Raw genomic sequence first — 25,018 nt, forward strand, 5'->3', positions numbered from 1 at the left:
GAGTTTTTAATTGTTGGATGTTATTCTGTTCATCAGCTGTTTTGTAACATTTATTAGAAAAGTTTTACAATTATTTCTGAGTGGGGATCTATCTATAGCAGCTTGGCTTGCTCTGTTTTCCCAATAGGAGGTGTATTAGTGTTTAGGGCCTGGTTAAATATTTGTAGTGGTAAATTACTGTCTTTTCATAAGGAGGGGTATTGTGCCTGGCAGTAAAGAGAGTTTGTTTTGCTTTTACTGAGATGTCATCAGATCCAGAATATCTTTTTTTGTATGGTGAGCTGTATGGGTAATGCCCTAGTTCTGCTCTGCACCCATTTTTGGGGGTCGATGTGGATCCTGAGGATGCAGAATGTATATTTACATTTTGTCCCGTGACAGTCACAAGTTCAGTGTGTCACGCACTTGAGAACCATCTGTCAGCTGTGTCCCAGCCAAAAAAAGGTTGAGAACCACTGCACTAAACTAAGGGGCTAGAAAAGCCACGTACCAGTCTTCATCGAAGAGCAGGAATCACACTCTGCAGTGCTCGCCCTGAAAAGGCTAACCAGAATTTCAACATCAGCAGTCTAGGGTGGGTCTGGGATTGACCTGCCCTCACTAGAGGAAAGGAAATTATAATGTAAGTAGTAAGTTCTCCTTCTTCTGCATTCTGGCAGGTCAATCCCCACCAGTGGGATGTACCAAAGCTAATCCCGAAAGGGGCAGCAGATTACCAGCGGTCCAGTCAAAACTGCCCACGTGAACATGGCATCCTCTCTAGCCTGAATATCCAAGCAGTAATGGTAGGAAAAGATGTACAAAGATGACTATGTCGTCGCTCAGCAAATCTTGGCAAGCAACAATAAACGTAGTTCCGCTCACGATATCTCCTGAGCACTCGTAGAAAGCAGTCTAATCTGTTTCAGCAAAGCAAACTCAGCAGCTACATAAGCAGCTATCATTGCTACATAAGCAGCTATCATTGCTTGTGTTGCCGGTGCTCCCTGTTTACTGCCACCATGGAGCACAAACAGGTGATGAGACTTCCAAACAGATTTAGTCATCTCCAAGTACCACAGCAAATAACACTTGATGTCCAAGGAATGCAAAAGACGGTACTCACTATCATCTCTGTCCCTGTGCAAGGTGGGCAGGGAAACGGACTGATTCAAATTAAACTCTGAAACCACTTTTGGCAAAAAAGGGGGCACAGAGTTAATCTGTAATGCTCCTGGATTCATACGCACAAAAATCCTCCCGGCACGAAAGAGTCTGTAGTTCAGAGACCCGACGTGCCAAAAAAATTGAGACCAGAAAAACTGCCTTCAAGGTAAGCAGTTGCAAGAAAAGAGCAGCCGAAAAGTCAGACCTCCCAAGAACTCCAGAACCAAATTAAGATCCCACAGAGGGTACCAGAAGTTGTAAAGGGGGTGGGGGGGTGGTGAAGATGCTTAACTCCCTTCCAGAAATGGGACCAGTCTGGATGGGAAGTAAAAGGCCCTCCATTGACTCTCCCTCTATAACAAGCAAGAGCTGAAACTTGAACGTTCAAGGTGTTAAGGGCCAAGCCCTTACGCAAGCCATCCTGTAAGAATTCCAAAATCAAAGGAATATCCACCTTGAGAGAATACCAAGTCTCAAAAACCCTCCAAACTTCAATATAGGCTAGATAAGTAGAAAACTTCCTGGCCCGAAGTAAAGTGAAAATCACAGCTGGAAAATAATCCCAATTCAATAACAGAGCCTTTTCAATGACCAAACCATAAGACAAAATCAACCCAGATCCTCATGTAGAATGGGTCCCGGTCGCAACAGATCCTTCTGAGATGGTAGCCTGAGGGGACTGCCCACCAGCAGTCTATGGAGATTGGCATACCATGGCCTCAGATCCCAATTCGGAGCCACTAAAAGGGCGATGTTGGTTTGACTTGCAATCTTCTGGACTATCCTACCTATCAGAGGCCAGGGCAGAAACGCATAAAGCAGGGTGCCGCATGGCCGCTCCTGAATGTGTGTGTCGCTGTCCAGCGCTTTTGGGTCTCATTTGCGAAAGAGGATGGAACCTTCATGTTGTTGAAGACCGCCAACAGATCTAGGTCCAGTAGGCCCCAGCAGTTCACAAGAAACTGAAAGGCTTTATCCACCAGCTACCATTCTCCTGGATCCAAGTTTCTCCTGCTGAGGAAATCGGCTCTGATATTGTCCTTTCTACAATGTGAGAGTCTCATATGTTTAGAAGATGTTCTCCACCCACACCATGAGCATATCTATCTCCTTCAACACCTGTTGACTCTTGGTTCCATCCTGATGATTAATGTAAGCCACCATTGTTGCATAGTCAGACATTATCCGGACCACCTGAGCCTCTAGACCAGGGGTGGGCACTTCCGGTCCTCGAGGGCCACAAACCAGTCTGGTTTTCAGGATATCCCTAATGAATATGCATGACATAGATTTGCATACAACTGAGGCAGAGTGCATGCAAATCTCTCCCATGCATATTCATTAGGGATATCCTGAAAACCAGACTGGTTTGTGGCCCTCGAGGACCGGAAGTGCCCACCCCTGCTCTAGACACTCGCTAACCACAAGTATGCTAACTGAATCGCTCATGCTTCCAAACTGTTGATGTTCCACTGCCACTCCTCTGCATTCCTCGTGCTCCACCAACTCCTGACAGAGAGCGCCCCAGCCCAGAAGACTCAAATCCGTCGTAAGCAACAACCAATCCGGCATCTCCAGGGAAACTCCTTTTCTGAGATGATCTGCCTGTAATTACCCATTCAACTGAGACTTCACCTTCAATATTAGGAGCAGTCTCACCGCATAATTCTGAGACTGCAGGTTCAGTCGAGAATGCAATGCGTGCTGAAGAGGTTGCCCATGTGCCCTTGACCAGAGAATAACTTCCAATGCAGCAGCCATCAACCCCAGGACATGCAGATAAGACCGCACAGTTGGGTAAATAGTGTTCATCAAGGTTCGATCCTGAACCATCAACTTTTGGATTCAAGTCTCCAGCAGAAATACTCTCCCTGCCTTGTATTGAAGTGAACCCTGAGATACTCCAGAGTCCTAGTCAGCTGAAAATTGCTCTTGGCCAGATTCACCACCCAGTCTAAGTCATGTATCAACGAAACCACCTTGCGAGAAGCTCAAAGACTCTCTTCCATGCTCTTGATCCATATCAATACGTCATCCAGATAGGGGTGAACAAGAATTCCATCTTTGCGAAGGGCCGCTGCTACAACCACCATGGCCTTAAAAAAAGGTCATAGGCGCAGTGGCCAGCTCAAAAGGCAAGGCCTGAAACTAGTAATGACAAATCAGAATGGAAAACTAAAGGAACTGCTCATGTTCCTGATGAATGGGAATATGCAGATATGCCTCCATCAGATCCAGAGAAGTGAGGTATTCCCCTGCTTGTACTGCCATTATGACAAAGCGCATCATTTCCATTATGAAATGTGTGACTCGGGGGAGACGGAGAGAGAGACCAGCCCGAGGGAGCTTGAGAGACGCCAGAACTTCATTTTATTACCTGGATTTCCATTTCCTTGCTGGTGAGGGTGAGAATCACTTTTTGCCCTGCCGGCGCTGCATTTCCTGATTCTGACGTCATCATCTGGGGCCTATAAAATCGGCCCGCCCACAGCTGCATTCGGGGAGACGGAGAGAGAGAGCAGCCCGAGGGAGCTTGAGAGACGCCAGAACTTCGTTTTATTACCTGGAGTTCCATTTCCTTGCCGGTGAGGGTGAGAATCACTTTTTGCCCTGCCGGGTGCTGCATTTCCTGATTCTGATGTCATCATCTGGGGCCTATAAAATCGGCCCGCCCACGGCGCGCAGTCGACGTTGGCGCGCGTCGTCCAAGCCGCGCGCGCCTAAGGGGCACGCGGCTTTGCTCCGAATCCCCAGCCTCTCGTCTCTACGTCTCAAGTAAGTGGACTATTAAATATATTAGAATTTGACACATCTCCCCCACACTTGTAGCAGTATTCAACTAATTAGTAGAGAGAGTGCTGAAAATTTCTCGTCAGTAACTAGTCTGATAATGCCTCATACAAAGAGGAAAGGGAGATTGAGGGAGCTGGCAGCTGTGGTCTCCCCAGTATCCCCAACTCAAGAGAAAATAGAGAAATTTTTCAAATCTGCTTCTGAAGCATCTCCCGAGAGAAGCGCTGCAAATCACCCAGAGGAGCCTGGGTTAGATTTGCTTGCTTCATCAACATCGCTAAGTCCGGGAGCCCCGACAACTCCGTCTCCCCCTTGTCAAGATAAGCCACAAGTTAATCCATCTAATGTGGCTACCCCAGCTGGAACATTGGAAGGAACTTCTAATTTGTTTCCAGTGCTGGAGGAAGATCCATCTATGAAGGGATATAAGGAGAGTTACCCCAAAGCACTCAAGACTGAGTTGGACTTTGGGATACCAGAATTAAACACCTTATCCTCGATAAAAAAAAAATTAGAAACCCTCAGTAATAACTTTGGACTCGGTTTGGACAGCGATTGTCACTCTTGAAAAGGCCATAACTAATTTAACCACTATTACATTGCACATGAATCAGCGTGTTATGAAACATGAAGAGAAGGTTATAAAACAGGAACAAAAAATGTCAGATATTGAACAAACGTTATCTCATGTACAAAAAATACAGATGAATCTGATACAGGGGGAAAAAATGCAAACTAGAAATATAGAGAAATCAGAAAATGAAGCAAGGTACCTAAACTTAAGGATAATTAATTTTCCTTTAACTAGGTTTACTGTATTGCAGGATCAGTTTAAGAAATACATGTCTGATGTGTTAAAAATTCCCACAGAGGCTTATCCACCTATTTCTAAGATTTATTTTATAAAATCTACTAATTTAATAGAAGAGCAGGTAGCACCAATAGACGTATCCCAAATATTAGAATCCTCTTCTGAAGATGTTATAGAAAAAAAAGGGACTGTTCTAGTTAAATTTGTTTTCCCCTCTGTCAGGGACAATATTTTACGATTGCTCCTTAGGAATAGAGAAGTAAAATTTCAAGAACATCAAATCTGGATTTTCCCTGACATTACTAGAGCGACTCAAATCAGACGAAAACAGTTTTTAGAATTGAGAGCCCTTGCCGAACAAGTAGGTGCTCAATTAGTGGTCAGATATCCATGCAAGTGCTTAGTTAGATATGATAATGCTAGATATATATACTTTGAGCCAGAGGGATTGAAGACCTTTTTGGAAGCAAAAAAGATGATAGAGAATAAAGGTGTTTAAGAAAGTTGTCATTAAAAATGAGAAGCATACATTCTCAATTAAATTTTTTGATTACTTTTTCTTGGTTTAGCTCCTTATTGAATAGTTGGATTTCTGTTAATTGCATGGTAATTAGGATTTCCAGGTTATAGAAAATTGTATTGGTAGCAACATTAAAAAATGTTTTGATTTTTTATATTATGTTAACTCTGGATATCCGTATTGTGATTTGATGATGTAATGTCATGATAATTTCAAAATTTAATAAAATATATAAAAAAAAAATGAAATGTGTGACTCTCAAATGACAGTTGACGTCCTTGAGATCCAGTATGAATCGAAAAGACCTTTTTTTTGGGCACGACAAAATTAATGGAATAAAGAACAGTATTTTTCTGCGATTCTGGAAAGGGAATCACAGCTTTCAGGTCCAACAGCCTGTGTAATGTAGCTTCCACTGCTACCCTCTTCTGAGAGGAGTTGCACAGAGATATCATAAAGACATACGGAGGCATGTGAAGAAATTCTAGAGCATATCCGTCCTGAACCACTTCGAGGACCCATTGGATCCGAAGTAATCTGGACCCACTTGTCATAAAAACGAGATAGATGCCCATCTATCTCCTGCACCAACAGGTGAGCCCACAAATCTTTATTGAGAAGATCAAGGGGCTCCACTTGTGGAGCCCACATCCTTTCCAGGCCCTCGGGGGCGAAAGGATTAAGATCTGTGAAAGGGACGGGATCTTTTGGAAGAACTTCCCCTATAAGGCTAAAAACGCCAGTAGTCTCAAGTCTGGGAAACTGGCTTCTTGTCCTCTGGCAAACGAGAGAGCTGGGTTTCCCCCCATTTATTTGCCATTTTTTCCAACTCACTGCTAATCAAACGTGAACCCTTAAAGGGCAGCTTGGAAACACTGGACTTTGAAATAGTATCTGCCAACGAGTTGCGCAGTCACAGTTGACGTCTAGCTGCTATAACAGTAGCAATTCTTCTAGCAGCTGTGAGAATCAGGTCAAAGCCTGCTTCAGCTAAGGCAGCAGCCCCTAGTTCCACCATAGGTCTGTTATCTGAAAGGGCGCTGCCAGAGTCTTAAGAAAGACACAAGGTAGCTTTAAAATCATGAGAGGCCTAGAACAGGTAAACGTGAATCAGTTATTTACTCTTTTGACTAATAGAAGGACTGGGGCACTCCATGAAGTTAGGAAGTAGCACATTTAAAAGTAATAGGAGGAAATTCTTTTTCACTCAACGGACAATTAAGCTCTGGAATTTGTTGCCAGAGGATGTGGTTAGTGCAGTTAGTGTAGCTGTGTTTAATAAAGAGTTGGATAAGTTCTTGGAGGAGAAGTCCATTAACTGCTATTAATCAAGCTGACTTATAGAATAGCCACTGCTATTACTGGCATCAGTAGCATGGGATCTACTTAAGTGTTTGGGTACTTGCCAGGTACTTGTAGCCTGTTGGAAACAGGATCCTGGGCTTGACAGACCCTCGGTCTGACCCAGTATGTTCTTATGTTCTTAGTTTGAGCTACCAGGGCACAACAAGAAATTATTTGCAAGTTTATTGCCATTGCATCAAAAGCTTGCTTTAGGATAGCCTCAATTCTTCTATCCTGAGCACCGTTAAGAGCTGCACCTTCCTCTACCAGGATGGTGGGTTGTTTCATGTCAGAACACACCAAAGCATCCACTTTAGGGAAATGCAACTGCTCCCTGGCCTGCGGATCCAAAGGGTATAAACCTGCCAAGCCAAGGATGCCTCTGGCGAACTCCATTCCAGATCAATCAACTCTTGAATCGCATTCAAGAGAGGAAAGAAATATGGGGTCTTGGAGACAGCCCCAGCGACTTTGAGGGCATTCAAAGAGAGATCAAACTTGGCATTTCTTCTCTATGAAAGAAATGGAGAAAAGTTTTATGTGGCTCCAAATCTGGGGGAATGTCCCCATTCTTAACAGGAGCGGCCACCATCATAATCAGTGTCATCTTGATCCATCTGCATTCGAGCCTTGTCAGGCCGCACTGCACAACAACATATGATAATGATGGCAGGCCCAGAAGAACTCTCAGCACATGGCCTTAAACCAGTAGGTATTGTCAACTCAGAAGACTGCCCCTATAGAAAAGTCTGTAATCATTGGAAGAATTCCACGCAGAAAAAGGAGGATGGGTCTATAGTTCCAAACCTAACATCCTGAGAGCGAGTTTCCCCTGATGAGTCACCCCGTGGATCAGCCGAAGGAGGGGACACCAGTGTCCTGTCTCCCTCAGTCCTAATCCCCTCAGACCAAGAAGATGGACCATTGTCAGCAAAATCAGAAGGAGGTAAATCCTCACGAGCATCCAGGCAGCGCTAACACAGGCTCAAAGAAAGCTCTGGCTGTATCGCCCTGATGTGGCATGCAGCACAAATAGATAAGCGCTTAGACTTCATCGCAGCGGCACCATAGTTGTAATGCGCTCAGTCAGGTATGGGTACATGCCCAGCTAGGCGCACAAAAAAAATACAGTCAGGTACCCGCACATAAAAGCCGCACAAAAAATGTGCATCCAAGTACATGCGTATAATACACTTCCCAAACTGGACGCCCAAACCAGGTGTCAAGGTATACATACGTTCAAGGAACACCCAAGTTAGGAGCCCAAAGTGTGCATCTGTAAACAAGAATGCCAAATTTTTGGATTCACAGACAGTAATGGGAGCACAATACGGATGCACATCGATGGCACACAGTGGAAAAAATGCACAAAATCACCCTCTTGGACTACCACGCACCAAAAAGGGAGAAGCCTGAGAGCAGGACTTAGCCAAATGACTTCTCAAACTGCCGAGCTTGAACTATCTCCACACCTCACAGAACTCCTCAGAGATGTGAGCAGGAAGGCCGAACACCGAAGAAACAGACCCAGTAGGAAAACTCCTCTCTCTTAATCCTGCCTTTTTTTTTTTTTTTTTAAGTAAAAATTTTACCTGAGCTTAGCCCTCCCATGCTGAGAGCAGGCACAGGTTACAGCTATAGGAGCAGAGTGCAAAAGTCTTCACTGACAAGCCTCTTTCGGCCTGAAATCACTAAGTGAATTTTAAGTCCATGCCATCCAAGGCTACCGGACTAAAGGCACTCCACTGAGGGAGGGACTGCATGGTATCACCTCAGGAGGCAAGCAATGCTGCACAGACTTCTCATCTTTGTGATGTCTCCTTTTGTCCTTTTTTTCTTTCGTTATCTTTTACTCACAGGCAATCACTCATAGGGAAATGCATGTCCACCATCTGCTGGAGACAGAGAATACTGGTTGTCTGATGTCGGTGTGGGACTATATAGCTGTGACATCAGCTTTTGCTCCATCTCCTTCTGTTGGCAGAGGTGCATAACCCTGGGGATTGACCTGCCTGAATGCAGAGGAAATTTATATTTCTCTACAATATCCCATTATCAATACTTTACAGATAAAAAAAAAGAAAAAGAAAACCAGCACATTTTACTTTTGTTATTTTAGCACTGTGGGCAGAAATGCTACCTGTGTTTCAGTTATTCCCTTTAAAAAAAATTTCTATCAAAGTACTATAAAAGCAAATTACATTTTCTCAAAAAATACCTTATGCCTGACTGACAAGTCCAATTCTAATCAATAGTATTAGTAAATTTCTTACAAGACTCTTTCAGGGCCGTGAAACCCATAATCACCAAAAATATGTTTTAGTACTTATGTCTGAGACCTGACAGGTCTCTTCTTCAGATGTGAATTATACAAGGACAATTAGTTATCCATTCAAAAAATAAAACTGACACGAGTTCTATTCCAGAAAAGTTTGATGCACTCCCATTGTTATATACACATGTATTAACCTTCTATCACCATACTATAACTCCCCCTCGATCACTTTTCCTAACTTCTTCCAACTGTAATCCTCCCTTTCCCTTCTTTTCTTCCCACTATACCCATTTTGTGTATTCCATCATATGGAATGTTGGAAAGAATTATGTACGTTAGGATCCATGTCTCTTTGTAGAGTTCTCGATCTTCTGCAGCAAATTTTTCATGATTCAGTGGTGAGAATTAGTAAATTCTCTGGCAGATTTTTAAAAAATCTGTGGCATTTATGTGGTAAATTTGCATAATTCTGTAAATATTTGCAACTTAAAAAGTGTATTTTTTATTTTATGACAATAAGGCAAGGATACTTACCTTTAGCAGGTGTTTTCCATGTACAGAAAAACAAACAGCCACACAAGTTATTGACATGATCCCATGGCGCCATGTTGGAGCATACTCTCTTCTCAAGCTCAAAAAAACAAAATCTTTTCTGAGTATGCACATGATTTCCCATGTTTCTCTCACCACATGGGTCCCTCAGTCCTTTTTCAAGCTAGCTTTAACTATAAGGGGAGGTGGGAGCGATTGTATGGCTGTTCTGCTGTCCATGGAGAACACTCATTATATGTAAATATATTTGCTGTTTTTGTGGATAAGCAGAAACAAAGTCAGCCACACAAGTGGAGACTCACTAGCTAAGAGTTATGATCTGAATTTAATTATATTTCCCTTTAACATTTCACAAAATGAGGAGACAGAGGAGGGTAGCTGAAGCTTCTATTTAAAAATGCGTGGCTGACACTTTTCCCACTTGACCATGGAAAAAGACATTTTCTGACATTTCTGTGTCCAGTTAATTTATTTTGAGGTCAATAATGAAAAGCTAGCTAGGTATCTAAGTTAGCCGGGAAGACATATCCAACTAACTGAGATGGGATATTCAGCAGCAAGGCTATGCTGTTGAATATCCCCAGAGATTGCTATTTAGATGGATAAACGTATCCTTGTAAGATTAAACCTGCTATTGAGCATGTCTATCTTAGCCAGGGCATGCCTAGGTTATCTGTTTAAGGCTGAATATCGTTACTTAGATGGACAACATCTCACTAAATAGAACTCTCCCAATCCATCCATTGTCTGTCCACAACTTATCTTGCTAACCAGATAGCCAGATAATTGATAGTAGCCTCTGAACATAAGTCCTACTAATCCAACTATCTGGTGTTTGAATATCAATTTCTGTGGTCTCTACTGGAGGAAAAGGGTGCTCAGTGATTGAACCTGGGAAGAAAGCAGGGGAAGAGATCTGTGAATGGATAAAGAGGAAATCTCAGAAGAGGGAAATAAAGAATAATCTTAGGCAGGAGGGGTAGAAGGAGAAGAGATGGAGAAGGAAAGAGGTACAGAGGGAGGAGAGGATGGGAGAACCAAGGAGGATGAGGAAATGGAATGAGAGGAAGGGAAGGAAGAAGGGATCAGGAATGGGAGGGAATGGAGATGGGGAGGTGGGAAGAAAGTTGATTATGAATATGAATATTGATTTTGTAAACCATTGTGATCTTCTTTTGGAATGACAGTATATAAAACGCCTAAATAAACAAAATAAATAAGAAAGGGAGAATTGGGGAAAGGAGTGGAAGAGAAGAAGGGAAGAATAGGGATGGAGAAAGTGGAAAGATCGGGGATGGAAGGAAGAGGGAGAAGAACAAGAGGGGAGAGAGGACTTGAAATCTTGTTTGGGAGGGATGGAGATCTAGAGCGAGGAGAGGGATGTATCCCTCCCCTGGCTCCAGCTCTGCTTATCTTATCTCAACCCCCAATCTCTACCCTCTTCTTTCTCTATCGCCTTCCTACCCCATACTCTCTCTTTTCCTCTTTCCACTCCAGTTCTTTAATTGTCCCTATCCAAACTTAGATTGTAAGCCCTCTAGGGATAGGAAAATATTTACAGTACCTGAATGTGATCCACTTTGAAGTGCTGAAAAAAGTGTGAAAAGTGGAATATAAAATTCTAAATTAAATAAAATAAATAAAATCTCAAATACACACCCACCCAGCTTCCCCAGCATCTCTTTCTCACAAACCCTAATTCCTCAATCTCCTTATAACAACCCATCTCCTTTTTCCTTATCCCCTCAGTCTCTCCCATTTCACATACACCCCCCCCCCCTTCATCTTTCCCTTATCTTCCCTCCTGTTTCACACAACCTCCCCCCTTATTTCCCTCTCCCGTTGCCACAATCTACCCTTCTCCACTCTGCCAGCACTGGTCAGGCTGCAAGGAAGAGTTGGTGAACACCAACATTTCAGGCCCTGTCGTCCTCCTCCTCCTCCACCTCCTCCTCTCAGGCAGGGCCCAAGTGCAACTTTCAGTCATGGTTGAATAATGTCCTGTGATTGAAAGCAGCAACTGGCTCAGCATGCAGAGGAGCAGGATGCAGCCCGATGTGCTGCTGCTCTCCTCCTCTTCCTTCCACCTTATGATCATGGAGGGAGGGGACAAGCAAGAACCAGGAAGTTGTTTGACAGCAGCATGGCAACTGAAAACACACAGCTGGGACTAGAGATGTTCACCTCTCCTGGACTGAACCTGACTCTCTGGTCTCCTGCAGCAATTCAGCATGGACCAGAAAATTCACTGAGAAGGGACACATTTTGCAGTATTTCGACAGCATTTGAGGATATCAGGCCCCATCTGTTTGTAAATATAATAACTGTCTGAAACAAACGACACAATCTCATTAAATTTGGCATGCAGGAAAAAACAATGGGACTCTCACAGACTAGTTCAGAAACGAGAACCATTAGTTAGTATTTTCAGAGTAACTTGCCTCCCAAAACATCTCAGTACTTTTTATGGAAACAATTATAGGCTGCCAAATGTTGACTAGCACTCTATTCCCAGAGCTTCCCCTTACCATTACAGCAGCAATTTGACACAGATCAACACAGACAATGACAGGGAAATAACGTAAGCAGTTGGCAAAAAAACAGGCACCTAAAGGCATCTTCTAAGCCACTTTCACCCACACTTTTCAGGTACCACCACCCACCCAGAACCCTCCCTCTCAGTCCTAACACACCTACACTCCTCTACTTACCTGTTAAATACACAAAAAACACATATTAATAAACCCTCCCCAACATATCCACAACCCCCTCCAAGACATTGAGGGCTTAGGGACAAATGTTCAAGACACCTAAATGTGATATTAAATTAAATTATTTATTCTGAAACAGCTCTGTCTTCTCTTTTCCAGCAGAATTGTCTTTTCTTTATAATCAGGTCACTAAAGTTTAGATATTTGGCAACAGAGAAAAACTATGAGGCAAAGCATGCTCCTAAAAAGTAATGTAAGAAATCCAAAACCCGCTTCTACAAATCTACGTAATCCTGAACCTTTGCCTCTGCATGGTTTTTCCTATATTTATCTCCTCACATACTCCATTCTCCTTCTGTATCCTCAACATCCTCATCCTTCATCTCCTAAAATCCTTTCTCCCCTTATTTCTCTTTCTGAGGTCCCAGTCATTGTTCCTATATTAACATTTATTCTCCTTGCATTCTTGTACTATAAGAATTTCAAGCTGGTAACAGCAGAAGAAGTTGTCTGTAGTGCTCTAATTGACAAAGCTAAATAAGCTATTCTCAGGGGACAAGAAAGATGGAAGACCTCACATATAGGTGACAATACTGAATGAAGCCTGGCCCGGAACTTTTATGTCAAAGTTTCTAGGACTTTGACTGTTCCTTACTGGGCACATGCAGGCTGGCATAATACCATGCGTCTATTCAGAGGTCCCTCAGTTTCTTCTTTTCTGTGGAGCCCACCGGCCATGGACTTCACTTCTCCAGCAAGACCTGGGGGTTTTTTTTGCTGAAGAGTCAGGCAGAAATAATTTATTGCAAGGCCCTGCGGACTTTCCTCACTTTTTCAGTGTCTATAGGTAGGCTTATCAGTCGCTTTTTCTAAGTTTCCAGTCCGTTGTCACGTCCAGTCAGTGCACTGCCCTGTGAAATGAGGGGTATCAACCACTTGCCATCATTGAGTTTGAGTTTTGCTCCTTGTTTTTTTGTCCTGTCATAGAAAAGTCTGCTGGTGGCTTAGGTGAATTTGCTTACCATAAACAGAATTCTCCAGACAGCAGAATGAATTAGCCATGACACGTGGATGATGACATTCAACAGCAAAGAATAGACCACTCTTTCTGAGCATGTGTAGGAGTTCCCACATGAACACTGCCTCATAAGCCCTCAGTCCATCTGTCGTGCTTATCATTAGCTATGTAGTTGAGTCTCCAGCTAGGAAGATAGGTATTAAGCATGGCTAATTCATCCTGCTATCCAAGGAGAACCCCATTTACAGTAAAGAAATTTGCTTCCCCCATTGACAAAGAGGGCTGAATCAACCAGGACACATGGAAAGTCTCAAGCTGAGGGTTGCACTGTAGAGCACTTACTGAATAAGCAACCTGGATCCCCCGTGGAGAGTGGGCTACTGGGAGAACAGGTTACACAAAACTACTCGTTGAAATTTATTGTGAAGTGGTGCACAGACCATGAAGCCTCAGCTTTGAGAAAAGTCAGAAACCACCATGGCTTGCACTTCATGGGCTTTGACTGGCTCTGTAATCTGCAGTCCACCAACCAATTAGAAAGAGTATGTTTAGCTACTGCTATCCCAATATTGTTAGGTTCAGACAAAAAGCTGACAATTTGCTTGAGTCTTTTGCAGGCAATAAGCTATCGTATTCTTACATTTCAATATATGAAGGGTTTCTCATCCCTTTAAGCATGCGGCTTTGGGAAACACACCAGTAAGAAAATAGCTTGATTGATGTGAAAAGCTGACAAAGCTTTCAGGAGAAATTTTGGGTGAATGCATAGCATCGCCCTACTGTGAATAAATTACAGTTAAGAAGAGTACAAGACCAGGGCTCATTACTCACTAACTCTCCTCGTTGAAGTGAATGCCACTAGAAATAACTTTCCAAATGAGGAATCTCAGTAGAACAAACTCCAGTGGTTCAAAAGGATCTTTCATCAACTGTGCAAAGACAACACTGAAATCCTACAGAACTGCAGGTTTAGGACTGGGTTTTAAACTGCCATAATCTTTTTATGACTTTTGAGATCAATGGGTGAATGGAGATCAGCTTTCCATCCACGTGGGGATGGTAAGATGTAATAGCACTTAAGAGCATAAGAAATTGCCATGCTGGGTCAGACCAAGGGTCCATCAAGCCCAGCATCCTGTTTCCAACAGAGGCAAAACCAGGCCACAAGAACCTGGCAATTACCCAAACACCAAGAAGATCCCATGCTACTGATGCAATTAATAGCAGTGGCTATTCCCTAAGTAAACTTGATTAATAACAGTTAATGGACTTCTCCTCCAAGAACTTATCCAAACCTTTTTTGAAACCAGCTATACTAACTGCACTAACCACATCCTCTGGCAACAAATTCCAGAGCTTAACTGTGCGTTGAGTGAAAAAAAATTGTCTCCGATTAGTCTTAAATGTGCTACTTGCTAACTTCATGGAATGCCCCCTAGTCCTTCTATTATCCGAAAGTGTAAATAGCCGATTCACATCTACTCGTTCACGACCTCTCATGATCTTAAAGACCTCTACCATATCCCCCCTCAGCCATCTCTTCTCCAAGCTGAACAGCTCTAACCTCTTCAACCTTTCCTCATAGGGGACCTATTCCATCCCCTTTATCATTTTGGTTGCCCTTCTCTGTATCTTCTCCATCGCAACTATATCTTTTTTTTGAGATGCGGCGACCAGAATTGTACACAGTATTCAAGGTGCGGTCTCACCATGGAGCGATACAGAGGCATTATGACATTTTCCGTTTTATTAACCATTCCCTTCCTAATAATTCCTAACATTCTGTTTGCTTGTTTTGACTGCTGCAGCACACTGAGCCGACGATTTTAAAGTATTATACATTATGATGCCTAGATTCTTTTCCTGGGTGGTAGTTCCTAATATGGAACCTAACATCGTGTAACTACAGCAAGGGTTATTTTTCCCTATGTGCAACATCTTGCACTTGTCCACATTAAATTTCATCTGCCATTTGGATGCCCAATCCACTGAGGAGATGCATTGCCAGGAGGGAAGGCTACAACATACAGAGTATCAGAGGTGAAGATTAACTTGGGCCATGAAGATTAACTTGGGCTCATCCTCCCCAGTTGTCTGGGGAGGATGAGCTCTCCTTCTCACGGGAATGGTTTGATCCTAGATTCCTTCACTATCTGAACCTCCATCAGTGCCTAGCAGTTGGACGAAACTCCCTGGAACTTCTGCCAGGATGGGAATTTAGGCAAGTCCCCAGGCCAGAGGCCTACTTGTACCACATATGGACTGCATATTGCCAATCCAAACAACCAACTGGCAAAGGCACAAAAGAGACAAATTAAAGGAGAGGACAATATGAATAAGCAGCAGGTGCAAATCTGGCAAATTCTGAACAAGTAAGGAAAGCATGCAAAGACAATGTTTCAGGAATGCTGTCCAATAGAGATTTGTAGAAGAGGCGTTTGTACTGTATACTTTGGAAGTATGGGGGAGGTGGCTTTGAAGGTGGCTTTTGATGCCATTCTCCACTAGCTGCTTCACTTATTTTTCCCTATCTGCCTGTGAGGCTCTGTGAGAAAGTGCTGAAAGGGTGGGGCAAGTCGTTTAGAATGGAGCACTAGTCAACATTCTGCAGTTTCTGATTCCCAAAGAAAGCAATGAGGAGTTTTTTTGAAGGCTCAATTTCTGGTTTTTGAATTATTAGGCGATATTGACTTTTTTTTCCTGCATGACAAATTTGGTGAATTTCCTCCCCTTTATTTAGAGCACTATTGTGCCTACAGCTAAATTGAGAGATGGACATTGATCCCTTTTTACATCATTCTTTCCAACATTATATATGTTTGAAAGCATATAAAACATTATATGTTGATTTTTTTCCTTCTGGCACAAGATGGTGAGCAATATGTGCTGTCATAACACTGACTGATCACTGTTATCTTCTGATAATCCCAATATCTTATGTAAAAAGTATGATTACTCATGGGGTCATTGCTACAAACATAATCTGAGTTGTGACCTAATGGTCGACACGGTAAAATCTTCAAGAGGTTCCCAAGTCAAAGCCCCATTACGGAAATGAAAATTAGAAAGTACAGAAAACAGGACTGCATACATTAATAGATTTTGTACTTAGAGAAAACTATCAGCTCTGGCAGTGAAATCATATGAAAATAAAATGGGATGCATCACAGAATATTTGTTATAGGTTTCAAAATCCAAAATCATGAACATTTCTTTAAAAATAATCAATTATTTTACAAAAAAAATAACAGAAAATAAAAATAGCAATACTTACTAAATAGTTTTCCAAAAGTTTCCCTTTTTGCCTTTTCAGCCTCATATAGATGTTTCCCATCTTTTACCAAAGCATTAGCCCACTGTAGTAACAACAAAGCAAAATACAGTTTCTATGGTGTATCAAATCATGCATGCACACATGAAAATATTAGCAAATGAAAATTCTAGCTTACCTCCCTGTAGTGTTTTATGAACATCTTTCTCCTCACAACCTCAACAACAGCCAGGCAATACATTTGAGGTACTGTACTTAGTGCTTCTACTATCTTGACTCGTTCTAACAGTTCTGTTAAGAGACGAAACAAGGCTTGCAGTTTTTCTCCATCTTGGTCAGCATGAAGCATCACAAAGCAACACCACCTACAAGGTACACCATAAAGGATCTTTAGTGCCAAAACATAGTAACACAGAAGATAATGAACAAGGGATAAAATTTGTGGTTCTCAGTCCTATCTCTTTCCTTGTATAAGAATGGTTAAAGGATCATATTCCCACTTCTACAAATGAGAGGGAAATTGTAGTTCACTAAGTGACTCACACTCAGAGACAGAAACAGAAGGGAGTGAGAGTCTGCTGGCAGTTATAAAGCTATCTTAGCCATAACACACTATCTTATCTCATTATGAAACCATGGGAAAGAAAATAGGAGTATAAGGAAGATAAACACAAATGCGCAAAGAGTAGTAATTAGAATACTTTTATGTCCAAGATCTGAAAGTTAAACTACCCTCAACTTGTGCAAGCTGCACCACATAGGTGAATTTTAAAAGCCCAGAAGGCCACATGATGTTTTGAGTGAGGCAGGACATGTCTTTGCCTGGCTCAAGGTGCCACCTCATATATGTTTTCATCGGCCTCCCTACTTCAGTTAAGAACCTGATCCCAGCAGGGAAGAAGCAATGGATATTATATAAACTGGCTGTTACTAGTCATGTCATCCAGAACTGCTAAAAAAGAGAACAAAAAAGTGAGGCCTAATGACAAAATGGCAACATCTTCGGCTGATGCAGAAATGGCCTCCATAAACCCAATGGTGAAAGCAAAACTAAACGCAGCAATGATACAGGCCCTCAACTCTAAGTTTAACAAGATGAATGAACAGCAAACAGAAATAATAAATAAGTTGGAAACCTTTAATTATCAGATCAAGGATGTAGAACAGATATTCAAGAAGAGATCAAGTACAGGAGACATAACTTATAGCATTACAAGCAGCAGTGAGCAATTTGAAGGACAAGGTTGAGGATGTTGAAAACAGATCACGCTGCAATAATCCTCTTTCATAGGTCTGCCTGAAAGTTTATTGGTGGTTGAACTGTGAGGGTTCCTGGAAAAGCAGAGTTGCTTACCTGTAGCAGGTGTTCTCACAGGACAGCAGGATGTTAGTCTTCACATATGGGTGACATCAACAGGATGGAGCCCAATCACGGAAAACTTTTGTCAAAGTTTCTAGAACTTTGACTGGCACCTACTGGGCATGCCCAGCATAGCACCAACCCTGCAACCAGCAGGGGTCCCCCTTCAGTCTCATCTTATAATAAAAGTACATGCGAAAAATAAGAAACTTAACGAATCCAACACCGCGGGGTGGCGGGCAGGTTTCGTGAGGACTAACATCCTGCTGTCCTGTGAGAACACCTGTTATAGGTAAGCAACTCTGCTTTCTCACAGGACAAGCAGGATGGTAGTCCTCACATATGGGTGAGTACTGAGCTGAGGATGCCCAAGCAATGCACCAAATGTACCCAAAGACGTGCAACAGGCACAACTGGAGTGGAAATTTGGTTAAAAGGGCATCCTGAACCCTGATGGGTCGGTGGAAGTATGTTGGTATATTAATTGGCAAATAAGTTCCATAGGACAGACTGGCCGAAGATGGAATCTTGTCTGCCAGCCTTGTCTAAGCAATAATGGGTTGTAACGGTATGGAGAGAGCTCCAGGTAGCAGCTTTACAAATGTTAGTAAGTGGCACCGAGCGGAGGTGCATTACTGAAGTCGCCATGGCCCTGATAGAGTGTGCCTTGACACTGTCTTGGAGCGGAATGCCTGCCTGTTGATAGCAAAAGGAAATACAGTCCGCTAACCAGGAGGAGAGGATCTGTTTTCCCACAGATTTACCCAATTTGATGGTATCAAAAGAGACGGCTGTACGGTCTAGGTAGAAAGCTAGAGCACGTTTACAGTCAAGAGTATGCAGTCGAGAGTATGCAGAGCCTGTTCTCCTGGGTTTGAATGGGGCCTGGGAAAGAAAGTGGGTAGTATAATGGATTGATTAATATGAAACTCCGATACTACCTTAGGCAAAAACTTAGGGTGAGTGCGGAGTACTATCCTGTGATGCAGACGTTTAGTGTAAGGCGGGTAGGTGACTAAGGCTTGCAACTCACTAACTCTGCGAACGGATGTGATCGCCAGAAGAAAATATCACCTTCCAGGTGAGATAGCGGAGATCACAGGATTGGAGAGGCTCAAACGGCAGTTTCATGAGCCACCCCAAAATCACATTAAGGTCCCAAGAAGGGGCTGTAGGGCGCAATGGAGGTTTAAAGGTGCAGCAAGCCCCTCAAAAAGCGTGTTACCAGGGGTTGTACCGATATGGAGACATCCCCGACACCTTTATGGAAGGCGGCCACTGCACGGACATGAACCTTGATAGAGGATGTTTTCAGGTCTGACTCTGACAGGTGCCAGAGATAGTCAAGAAACTTCGCTGTGCAACAAGTGAAGTACACCGTACCATAAACCTGTTCCATTTATAGCGATAAGACTTTCTTGTGGAAGGCTTTCGTGAAGTTACGAGGACACGGGAAACCGGCTCTGAAAGGTTAAAGAGATTGAAGTATTAACCTTTCAACATCCTGGCAGTCAGAGATAGGACCTGGAGGTTGGGGTGACGTAGGCATCCGTCATTCTGAGTGATCAGAAGTGGGTCCTTCCCCAGAGGCATGTGCCGGCGAATTGATAGGTCCTGAAGTACTGGAAACCACACCTGGCATGGCCAGTGAGGGGCTATCAGAATCATCAATCCCCTGTCCTTTTGTAACTTCACGAGAGTCTTCGAAATGAGTGGAAGTGGAGGATATGCATAAAGGAGACCGCTGGTCCACAAGAGGGAGAAAGCGTCTCTTGGCTGCAAGTGTTGGCTGCGAGTGAGAGAGCAGATGTTTCCTACTTTGCGGTTATGGATTGACACAAAGAGGTCTATGTGAGGGTAACCCCAGTGTTGGAATATTGAGTCCTCTACTGTGGGGTTGAGGGACCACTCATGCGGTTGAAAAGTGCGACTCAGCTTGTCTGCCAACACATTGTCCACTCCCGGCAAGCAGGAGGCCCTGAGGCACATCGAGTGGGAAAAAGCCTCCACCCATATCTGTGCAGCTTCCTGACACAGGAGGTAGGAGCCCGTTCCCCCTTGTTTGTTGATGTACCAGATGGCCACCTGGTTGTCGGTTTGAATCAGGATGACCTTGTTGGTGAGGTAATCCTGAAAGACCCTGAGAGCATATCTGATTGCACAAAGCTCTAGGAAATTTATCTGGTGTTTGGCTTCCTCTGGAGACCAGATGCCCTGAGTTTGCAGGTTTGCAACATGTGCACCCCAGCCGAGGTTGGAGGCATCAGTTGTCAAGGTTATTTGAGGTTCTGCAACCTGAAATGGAAGGCCTTGAAGAAGATTGGATTGGTTTATCCACAAAGCCAGCGATAAGCGGAGCTGGTTGGTGATGTGGACAATGGCGGACATTGGCTGAGAAGACTGAATCCACTGTGATTTTAGAATCCACTGCATTACTCTCATGGCAAGGCGGGCCATCAGAGTGGCATGCACCGAAGAGGCCATATAACCCAGTAAGATCAGAAAGTGACATGCAGTTGAGTGTTGTCGAGACTGTAGTTGATGGGCCAGAGATGCAAGAGTGAGAGCCCGATCCCGGGGTAGGAATGCTTTCGCTTTTTAAAGTGTCCAAGTCGGCCCCTATGAACAACAGGGTTTGAGATGGAACTAGCCTGGATTTTGGATAGTTTATGAGGAACCCTACGGAAATCAGGGTATGCAAAGTGAGACGTAGGGATGTCAGCGCAGCATGATGAGTGGGAGCCCTGATCAACCAATCGTCGAGATAGGGGTAGACATGGACACTTTGAGTCCTGAGATAGGCTGCTACCACGAAGAGACACTTGGTGAAGACTCGTGGGGCAGATGCTAGGCCGAATGGCAACACTCGATACTGGAAGTGCTTTGGGCCTACTAGGAACCGCAGGAATCTGCGATGTGACGGAGTGATTGAGATGTGCATGTAAGCATCCTGGAGGTCTAGAGAGCAGAGCCAGTCTTCCCTTTGCAGAAGGGGAAGTAGAGAACCCGAGGTCATCATCTTGAACTTCTCTCTTTGTAGGTATTTGTTTAAGGCGCGAAGATCCAGTAATGGACGAACGCCACCTGACATTTTTGGGATTAGAAAATACCGGGAATAGAATCCCTGGCCCTGCTGGTTCTATTGCCCGGGACTCGAAAAGGATGGAAACTTCCTGATCGAGAAGGTGAGAGTGGTTGGATGTACCCCACATCAGCCGAGGTGGGGAATCTGGTGGAACAGGGAGGAAGTTGAGGTGGTAACCTTGAGTCACTATAGCTAGTACCCACTGATCTGTCGTGATCATGTGCCACATGCTGGTGAAGTGGCACAATCGACCTCCTACGGGTACGGAAGGAAGAGGAGGTTAGGCACTGCTCTCCAGGAAGGAGTCAAAATCTGGACGCAAGGCCGGCTGAGGGGCTGGCTGTGTCTTTTGGGTCCGAGGTTGTCTGGATTAGCCTTTTTGGTAAGGCCCGGAGGGACAACCTCTGGAAGCCGGAGGGTAATATCCCCTTGGTTTGTACGCAGGCCTCTTGGAGTCTCTTCTGAAAGATCTCTTTGAAGAGGAAGAGTAATCAGAAGGTACTAAGGAGAGTTGGCGGAGAGTCTCATGGTGGTCCTTGAGCTGCGCCACTGTTTCTTGAATCTTTTCACCGAAAAGATTATCACCAGCACAGGGTAAGTCAGCTAACCTATCCTGTACTTCTGGCCTGAGGTCAGAAGACTTGAGCCAGGCCCATCTTCTTGCACTTATTCCTGCTGCAGAGACTCTAGAGGCAGTGTCGAAGATGTCATATGCAGCACGGACCTCATGTTTGCCAGCATCTAGACCTTTTTGAGTAAGGGTATGAAGCTGGTCTTGAAACTGTTCCGGTAGAGATTCAGAAAACTCCTGGATCTTTATGAACAGGTCCCTATTGTACTGAGTCATGTATAATTGGTAGGAGGCAATGCGAGAAATTTGCATTGAACCATGAAATACACGTCTGCCCAATGCATCCAGGAACTTTTGTTCTTTTCCTGGAGGTATAGAAGAATGAGGCTTGGACCGTCTTTCTCTTTTCTGGGCTGACTCCACAACTAGCTGTGATCGTTGAAAACCAGGAGCTGACTGTACTAAGTAAGCAGCATCTGTCTTACGATTGACAGGTGGTACAGAACCTGGATGCTCCCAATTTCCTTTCAATAGATCAATAAGGATCTCATGTACTGGAATAGACATGATTTCCTTAGGAGCATCAATGAACTGGAGTACTTCCAGCATCTTGTGCCTGGAGTCCTCTTCTGTCTGAAGCTGAAAAGGAATTGTTTCAGACATGTCCTTTATAAAATTAATGAAGGACAAATCCTTTGGAGGAGAACGCCTTCTTTAATCAGGAGGAGAGGGCTGTGAAGGTAGATCATCAGTGTCCTGGGACGTGTCATCGGTCCAGGGATCATAAGGCTCGTCACCAGCTCCCATGGGATTATCAGATGGGAGAAACCGTGCTAATCCTGAAGGTCCAGGCCTAGGCATCGATGGAATCAGAGGTGGCACCGAAGGCATCGATGGAGGCATCGTAGGCATCGAAGGGGGCACCGATGGAATCGGCGACATCGATGAACGCATTGGTGGTAGCACTCCAGAGGGTGGAATGGAGGTGTTTCTTCTTCATCTGACGATAAGGGTATCGGTGTGGAAGGAATTGGCGCCACCGGCTCCCTCGGATCGACTGGTGGAAGGGTACAGATTAATGCATCCATTCTAGCCAATAGCGGTGCAAGAGCCATAGGTATCGAGTCGGTGATGGCTCAGGAACCAGCACCGTTATCGATGGAGGTTTGAACCCCTGGAGTGCTTTCCCGATAGCCTCTTGGATCATCCGATCCAATTCCTTGCGGAAACCTGGAGCGTGGAGCCCCGGATCCGGAGTAGGAGGCAGCACTGGTATGGCCGGAGGGTCCACCGGTGAAAGTGGAGTCACGGCTCCCGGCACCTGTCCAGGTGGGAACGCCTTGGTGACCCAGACACAGAAGAGGATGGGGCCTTTTCTGGACGGGATTTCTTTTTCGGTGGCTCAGATGATGTCAATGCCAAGGGCTTGCCTGTATCAGTGGCCTGAGCTTTTCGACGGCGGTGTCGACGTTTTTCACGGTGTTCTCCCCCGACCTTTTCCCGTGGAGAGAGAGAAGGAGTCGACAATCGCAGAGTCGTCGAAGCCGGTCGGGCAGCAGCGATTTCACAGTGCTGGCGCGAAGTAGATGGCACTGGTTCGGACATCGAAGCTATCGATAGAGTTGGGGTTTTAGACCGAAAGATAAGTTCCATCTTCTCCAGCCGAGCCTTATGACCTTTGGGTGTCATTTGGGCACATTTGGTGCAAGTTAGGACATCATGGTTGGACCCCAAGCACATCACCAATTCCCATTCTCAAACCTACAAACAAACTACTAGCAACTAGTACATCCCCTCCCAAACCCCAGATGTCACAAACTGTAGATGGAACATAAGGCAGAGCTGTTCATTAAATGAAGACAGGCAATCAGAATTATACCCTATTGAGTCCTTGAGGCACAGTTACCCATCTTCAGCAACGATGGACAGCAACAAATTTCCAACATCTCTACCAGACTCACTCTGAAGCAGTCCGCAGCATATTTTATAAGTCACTAAAGAGGACAGGTGATCTATTCACAATTAAAAAGGGAAATACCCTGAAGGATGCCTGATATTATATCACAAATCCCCAGATTCCTCGACACCCTGGTAGCACCTTCAAGTTGCAATTGTTCTGTTTCATTGCCATCACAGCATCTGAGCAGCCCTGTGCCCATACGTCCGTGGGCTTGGAAAAGGAGTATAGATAATGAATGGTAAGACAATTAACTTGGAGCTGAAGTTAACAAAAGTAAATAGCAGTAACTGCTCAGAGAAACCAATAGAGACAGCCAACAGGTAAGGGGGTGGCACAGGTGCCAAGCAGCAGTGCCCTCAAAGACTCTGAATTTGAGGGAAAAAAAATGTCACACAGATCTGGAACTATAATCCACTTCATTAAAAAACAGCAAACACGATATCCACAGCGACGAAGGAACTAAGCCAACTTTGATCTCGCAAGTCAAGTATATTCTCCTAAGACAAGCCTCTTTAGAGTGGCAACTGCCACTCCAAGCAGAGTTCCCAATACATTCAGGAAGAATAATGCAGCCAGATCACTGCTACATATAGATAATAATTAATTTCCATGGGGGAATACTACTACAATCAGCTAAAAAAATGGCAACATTAATGATATGCAGTTCATAAAATGGAGAAATTACTTACCTGATAATTTTGTTTTCCTTAGTGTAGACAGATGGACTCAGGACCAACGGAGTTATGTGCTCCCCTGCTAACAGATGGAGATGGAATCAGGTTTCAAAGCTGACGTCACCTTAGATATACCCCTGCAGTGACCTCAGCCATTCAGTATTCTCTTCCAAAGCCATTGTGGACATACTATTGAAATATTTAATTTGAACTTGAATACAAATTAATACTTGATTAAAAAACTGGAGACCATAACTGTACTCAACCACGAAAGCGCTGGATCCCAGCAACACTATAGGTGCCCTGATCTGAGGATAGGGCAACGGCTTACCTGCACTCTCATGGAATCGAGATTCGCCTCATGGGCGATTTCTTGGTACTGTTCATGGGCAGCTGTGGGCAGGTAGCTAAGTCCATCTGTCTACACTAAGGAAAACGAAATTATCAGGTAAGTAATTTCTCCATTTCCTAGCATGTAGCCAGATGGACTCAGGACCAATGGGATGTACAAAAGCTACTCCCGAACGGGGCGCGAGGCTGCCCACAGTCCGGTTAGCACCGCCCTCGCAAAGGCTGCATCCTCTCAGGCCTGGACATCCAGGCGGTAGAACATGGAGAAGATGTGTAAGGAAGACCATGTCATTGTTTGACAGATGTCGGCAGGAGACAGTAGTTTAGCTTCCGACCAGGATACTGCCTGGGCCCTGGTAGAATGAGCTTTGACCTGGAGGGGTAAAGGCTTCCCTGCCTCTACATAAGCTCCCTTGATTACTTCCTTGATCCAGCGAGCTATGGTAGCTTACAAAGCTGCTTCGCCCTGTTTCTTTCCCCTGTGAAGAACAAATAAGCAGTCTGTCTTGTGCACCAGTTCTAAACGCTCCAGATACTGCACTAAAAGTCTACTGACATTTAGATGTTGAAGAAGGC

The 25,018-nt window shown here is 44.2% G+C and overlaps 1 protein-coding gene across 1 annotated transcript in view; it reads right to left on the minus strand.

Annotated features, from left to right (window-relative positions):
* The window catches only part of RB1CC1 (RB1 inducible coiled-coil 1), a 434,332-nt gene that overhangs the window by 271,836 nt on the left and 137,478 nt on the right, over positions 1-25,018 (minus strand). Inside the window, 2 exon segments of the mRNA XM_029591270.1 lie at positions 16,445-16,526; positions 16,620-16,806. Of these exon segments, the coding sequence (XP_029447130.1) occupies positions 16,445-16,526; positions 16,620-16,806 (269 nt within the window).

Source organism: Rhinatrema bivittatum, chromosome 2 (genome assembly GCF_901001135.1).
Source record: "Rhinatrema bivittatum chromosome 2, aRhiBiv1.1, whole genome shotgun sequence".
In the NCBI taxonomy this organism is placed as follows: domain Eukaryota; kingdom Metazoa; phylum Chordata; class Amphibia; order Gymnophiona; family Rhinatrematidae; genus Rhinatrema; species Rhinatrema bivittatum.